This window comes from Myotis yumanensis, unplaced genomic scaffold (genome assembly GCF_028538775.1).
Source record: "Myotis yumanensis isolate MYYU_CA2020_CCGP unplaced genomic scaffold, mMyoYum1.0.hap1 SCAF_16, whole genome shotgun sequence".
In the NCBI taxonomy this organism is placed as follows: domain Eukaryota; kingdom Metazoa; phylum Chordata; class Mammalia; order Chiroptera; family Vespertilionidae; genus Myotis; species Myotis yumanensis.
Genome location: NW_027223767.1, coordinates 41,741,599 through 41,748,124, shown reverse-complemented (window position 1 = coordinate 41,748,124; position 6,526 = coordinate 41,741,599). Strand labels below are relative to the sequence as shown.

The following is a 6,526-nucleotide window of genomic DNA, read 5'->3' as shown; positions in this document are numbered from 1 at the left end:
TCACGACTCCAACTAACTTTATTCTTGCCCCAGGTCAGGTCTCCAAAGTCACTTCACAGACTTCTTCCTCAGGAAGCCTTGTCACCCCAACCCTTGACTCTGGTACCACCCGCTCCTGTCACCTGGGCTCCAGTCTCAGTCCAACAGCCTCGACCAGGAGCTCAAAGCATAGCCACCAGTTTGAAGGTGCCCTCAGGCTTGGCAGGAACCACGTGGACAAAAGTCTTATAGAGCACAGCGCCCTTGGGCAGCCTGGTGACCAGATCCACAGCCTCCGAGTTGTTGGGGTTGGGCACGTAGACCTCCTTCGTGTAGCGGACGATCCCCTCCTCCAGGGCATACAGACACTTCCTCTTCCCCAGCCCCACCTGCAACACACAGACCTGCTCAGCTACAGGGAAAGCCAGGTAGGTGGGAAAGGGACCCTAGGAGAGTGATGGCGAACCTATGACACGCGTGTCAGAAGTGACACGCGAACTCATTTTTTTGGTTGATTTTTCTTTGTTAAATGGCATTTAAATATATAAAATAAATATCAAAAATGTAAATCTTTGTTTTACTATGGTTGCAGATATCAAAAAATTTCTATATGTGACACGGCAACAGAGTTAAGTTAGGGTTTTTCAAAATGCTGACACGCTGAGCTCAAAAGGTTTGCCATCACTGCCCTAGGAGCTACTCATGTCTGCGCAGCTGGCCAGAAGCCACACTGGCCAGATCCCAAAACAGGCCAGGAAAATGCCCCTACTCACTGCCCCTGGGAACTTGTTTCACTTAGACTTCAAAAACATTTAAACACTAGTCTGACATACATTTTCATTTATACAGTGACCTGTCAAGTGTAGGCTTTAATGAAACAACAGACCAAAGCTAGATGGACAATGTATATGCTAATAAAACATAATGATATTAGGTAATACTTAATATAGTGCTTACCAAGTATAAGCACTGTTCCAAGCCCTTTTATAATATACTAGAGGCCTGGTGCATGAATTCGTGCATGGGTGGGGTCCCTTGGCCTGGCCGGTGATTGGGGTTGATGGTGGGGGGCTGGGGGTTCGGGGGGTGGGCGGCCAGCGGGGAGGAGGGGAGGGACCACGGGAGGTTGGCCCCAGCAGCAAGCTAACCAACAGCTGATTCCGCAAAAAATCGGGCTCCCTCCTCCCTCCTGTCTGGGTGAACCAGATTCGGGGCTGTCAGGGCCCCAGCAGCAAGGTCTGGGTCAGTGTGCGTCATAGCTACCGGCTGGTCGTCTGGTCATTCTGGTTGTTCCGGTCATTTGGTTGTAATGGTCGCTTAGACTTTTATATAGAGAGATAATAATTAAACCCTTTTATAACCATCAACCCGTTTAGTTCTCACCTTGTTTAGTAGGTATTATTTCTGTTTTTTAGCTAAGTACGTCAAACAGTGATTAAATAAACTGTGTGTTGTACTTAGTTTTTTAACATTATATATTTTAGCTTTTTTCTTAGAACTTGAGATTGGATGTGTGACAATTTTCACCCAGGCAGTCCAGCATTACTTATTATTTCTCTGCTTAAAAGAAAGGACTCTGGAGTCAGGATGCTTCGTTCAGATCCCAGCACTACTACTTGTTATGTTTGATCTGGGCAAGTTACTTTACTTCAGAGTCTCATTTTTTTATCTGCAAAATGGGGCTAATATTAACTACTTTATAAGGTTACCCAGAGGATTAAATGAATTAACAATCATAAAGAGCTTAGAATACTTAGAATACCCTAGCTCAGTGGGCGGCAAACTTCGGCTCAGCAAACTGCGGCTCGTGAGCCACATGAGGCCCTTTGGCCCCTTGAGTGTGGCTCTTCCACAAAATACCAACTTCTGTGCATGGGCCACGAAGTTTCAATCGCACTGTACATGCACACCCGCACATGGTATTTTGTGGAAGAGCCACACTCAAGGGGCCAAAGAGCCGCATGTGGCTCGCGAGCCGCAGTTTGCCGACCACGGCCGTAGCTCAAAATATGTTGGCTCTTATAACTGTCATTATTTTAGCAAGTCCCAAGAGTTAACATAGCAACACAGTCTTAAGTTCCTAAATATAAGGCTACACAAATACAATCAATTCACAAATGCATTAATATTTCTGAAATAACTATAGGTTACTATCAGTCCTTCTGTTCCTACTAAAATTGCTCAAAAAGGGGTGGGGTGTGGGGGCATTGATTAACAAGGAAACTAATTTTTTTAATTGATTTGAGAGAGAGAGAGAGAAACATTAATGTGAGAGAGAAACATCAATCAGTTGCCTTTCACATGTGCCCTGTCCTGAGATTGAACCCGCCACCTTTTGCTGTATGGGATGACATTCCAACCAACTGAGCCACACTGACCAGGGCTAAACTAATTTTAAAATAATGTGGGGCGAAAAGAAAAATAAATAAATAAATAAACAAACAAACAGCATAAATAAATAGAAAAATAAAATGTGAAGAGTACAGTACAGCCGAAACCGGTTTGGCTCAGTGGATAGAGTGTCGGCCTGCGGACTGAAAGGTCCCAGGTTCGATTCCGGTCAAGGGCATGTACCTGGGTTGCGGGCACATCCCCAGTAGGAGATGTGCAGGAGGCAGCTGATCGATGTTTCTCTCTCATCGATGTTTCTAGCTCTCTATCTCTCTCCCTTCCTCTCTGTAAAAAATCAATAAAATATATTTTTAAAAAGAGTACAGTACAGACCTGTGTTACCCAAGAAATTTCCTACCTCAGAAAGTAATCTTAACTTGCTGAACTGAAATCCCTGCTTGATATGGACCTAATTTCTGATATACACATTCAATTCTATTGTACTAATAAATTCAAGCTCTCTTTCAGCTACCTAGTAACAGTTTTATGCAAAGAAGGAATTCTTAGAAATAAAGAAAAATGAATACATTAAAATTAGTTTCCCAAGATTCAAAAATATCTTAAATCACTAGGCATCTTTTTCTCAAAGAACTGAGGTTTAGAAGGGAAACCAGTGCTTCCCTAGGCAAAACACAGCGATTTGGGAGTCAGGCAGACAAGGTTCCAATCCCAGCTCTGTCACTTGGGCCCCTCCACTCTCTAAGTCTCTGGCACCTTACCTGTAAAATGGAGATGACACCTACATACCTTATATGAGTGGGGTAAGGAGTAAATGTAGGCCCAGGAATCAGCAAAATGCTTGGCATTTGGTAAGTACCCAATTAACTCAACTGTTTTATTTTATTACTAGAGGCCTGGTGCATGAATTCGTGCACGGGTGGGGTTCCTCGGCCTGGCCGGTGATTGGGGCTGGCCAGAGGAGGGACCACAGGAGGTTGGCTGGCAGCAGGAGGTTGGCTGTGGGAGCACACTGACCACCAGGGGGAAGCTCCTGCGTTGAGCGTCTGCCCCCTAGTGGTCAGTGTGCGTCACAGTGACCAGTCAACCAGTCCTAACGGTCGCTTAGGCTTATATATATATAGATTCCTGTGCTTAGGAGCATGGAGAGGTGGTCCCAGAAAAGAAATGGGGAGGGGGCACAAAACAACTCACATGGGCACCTGGGTGCCAGCGAAAGTTGCGCTGAGTCCCAAGGATGTTGCCGGCATGAACATAGTGACCTAGAAGAGAAGTCCACAAGTGCGCTGACTATGGGAAGCACAGCAAACTAAGAAAACATAATGGCCCACACTGTCCTGACCCAAATGCTGCACACCGACCTCTAAGTCTGCCCCTGGATAAAACCAACTCCCAGGTGGTCCAATGCAAGCAGCTCCGTCTCCGACCCAGCAGCCTCCTCTCCCAAGGTTAACACTATCTGCTCTTCCTCAGGCCCCTAACCCCGCCTCAGGTTTTATCTGACTCTTTAATCTGGAGCCAAATGCTCTAGTGAGCTAAGCAGAGAGCACTAGGCCAGGTTTTCCTGCTCTTCAAAGGAACGCCAGGGGCACAAGATAGGGTACAGCTGGGAAATGAAAGCCAGGGCACACCCTCACCCTCCATTTTCTTGATGCCAAAGCGTTTGCCTGGTGACTTTCCACCGAGGTTTTTGGAGCTGCCACCTGTCTTCTTGGATGCATATCTGACGGCAAGAGCTGCAGCCTGAGGGGGCCTCAGCAGGGCTGTAGCTGCAGAGAGAACAGAAATGCTGTTCAGACAGACTCTGTTTCTCCCCCCAGTGGGCCATTTGCTAGTTTGAGGGGTGGCAGGAGGCAGTAGCAGGGGAGGTGAGGAGGTATGTGAAGCAGAAATGCCACTTGGCTGTGTTGGTTTTCAGGGAGTGTCTCCAGCCCTTGGCCTTCTCCCACGGCAGGAGACAAGTCATTCCTTGTATTGTCAAGAGCGTGAGCACGGCATGGGATGTGTGTGTGTGTGGCCAGGGGATGAGGGGTGGGGCAGTAAAATATTAATGGGGGGAAGAAACCCAAAACACCATGTGCCCTGGGTCTTGACACATTCAGCCCTGTTGCGGAGAAACAAACACCACAGAAATAGAAGTTGGCAAGAGGACACCACAGAGCTGCCTGTTTCAGCCTCACTCACCATCATGCCCTCAAGGCTCCTAGCACTGTGGAGGGGCCAGACCACAGAGCCCAGCAACAGGACACCCAGAGAGACACCCACCACTTCCTTAGCCAGCCACCCATCCCCTGCACACCAAATACTTGTAAAAGAGCAGCTTCCCTGAGGATGGCTCCCACGGGATCCTGGGCATTCCAGAACGCTGGACCCTGTCTTCAGCAAGCCCACCAAGCACAGGTCCAACCAAGAAGACTGACACTCTGCCCTGTTCATCTGACCTCTCTATACCCCTTCTAAGGTGCTCAGAGGCATTCATTTTAAAAAGGAAAGTGAACTAAAACTCATACTAACGGAGATGTAAGCCACTTGCTATATGACAAGCCCAGGGCTGGCAGTCCTTGCATTCAGGTCTCCAGGCATAGCCATGGTTAGCCAGGGACATGCCAGGTAGAAGAGATCTTGTGGGTCTCTGGAGCCTGTAAGTTCAGAGTTCCTAAAGCCTAAGTTTCTGAAGTTTTAATGAGAACTGAGACTAGCTGGGGCAAAACACCAGCGATAAGGATTTAGATATAGACACATTGAATACATGTCCAGCACCACAGTCTACCTATATTTAAATACTGCTTCATTTGTTCACTTACTCACGTATTAAGCTCAGGAACCGGGCTTTTGCTTTACCTACATGATCTCATTCACAAACCTTCGCCCTTCACTCTACTCCTCAGTCTTCTTTTTCAAAGTAAGTGATGCTACTACCTATGCAGTTGCTCAGGCGGAAATCAAGGAGTCATCACAATTCCTTCCCTTTGCTCACCTCCATCTCCAGTTCACCAGCAAGCCCAACGGGTTCTACCTCCAAAAAAGACCTCAAATCCACCCACTTGCCTCCAAGTTCACTGACAGTAACATCTCGGCTAAATCATCGCTCATCTCTCAGGAGTCTGGTTTTCTGACTTCCACTCCTACCCTCTAGATTAGTGGTTCTCAAGCTGTGGGTCGCGACCCCTTTGGAGGTCAAACGACCCTTTCACAGGGGTCGCCTAAGACCATCGGAAAACACATATATAATTACATATTGTTTTTGTGATTCATCACTATGCTTCAATTATGTTCAATTTGTAACAATGAAAATACATCCTGCATATCAGATATTTACATGACGATTCATAACAATAGCAAAATTACAGTGATGAAGTAGCAAGGAAAATAATTTTATGGTTGGGGGTCACCACAACATGAGGAACTGTATTAAAGGGTCAGGGCATTAGGCAGGTTGAGAACCACTGCTCTAGATTCACATAAGAACAAGAGTTTGCTTCTCGAAGTTTAAAGCTGATTTGGGTCAGCTAAGCTTCCGGTCATCCTTCGGGTCTCAGCTTAGATGTTACCTCCTCGAGGGCTCCCGACCACTCAACCTACACACACACACACACACACACACACATATATACCGGCTTTTTTTCACAGCACATGTTACTATTTACACTTCATTTGTGCTCATTTATTGGCGTAGTCACTAGAAAGAATCGTCCCGGGGATACTATGTCTTCTTTTCTGCTGAGATACCCAGTGTTTGGCACGAAGTCCTCCACCTGCTGAGCCAACAGACTAACTTTGTGAGCTCGGAGTGCCTGTTAGTAACCCATTTATATAGATGATATAAAGTGTCCAAACAAAGCCAGAGAAGGGAGGCGGCGGCCCGTGTCACCAATCGCTAGGGAAGCTGCAGGTATTTACACTCCAAGCTGAGGAAGGACACGTGTGCCTCGAACCACCACCCACCGCTCGGCGCCCCAGCTGTCACGTGATCAGCGACAGCCGCCCTGCAAACCTCGCGGCCCCGCACCCAGGGTCCTCCGCAGGGAGCGGCCTCCACCACCGCCCCCAAGGCTCCCTGCGAGGTCTCCGCTCCACCTCCACTCCGCCCCCCGGAACGGCCACGCGTCCCTTTACCAGCGGCCCGCGTCGTCAGCGCCAGCACCGCCGACGCCATGTTTGCCGTACAGTCGCTTCCGGTCTCACAAAGGTTCTGCTT

General features: G+C 47.7%; 1 protein-coding gene across 1 annotated transcript; it reads right to left on the bottom strand.

Moving 5' to 3' along the window:
• MRPL27 (mitochondrial ribosomal protein L27) lies at window positions 1–6,524 on the bottom strand. The gene is made up of 4 exons (XM_070393876.1): window positions 6,445–6,524; window positions 3,966–4,097; window positions 3,523–3,590; window positions 1–368 (listed from the first exon to the last, which is right to left on the bottom strand). The coding sequence occupies exons 1-4, from the start codon at window positions 6,482–6,484 to the stop codon at window positions 162–164; spliced, it is 447 nt and encodes a 148-aa protein (XP_070249977.1). The 5' UTR covers window positions 6,485–6,524; the 3' UTR covers window positions 1–161.
• Between the last annotated feature and the right edge of the window lie 2 nt (window positions 6,525–6,526).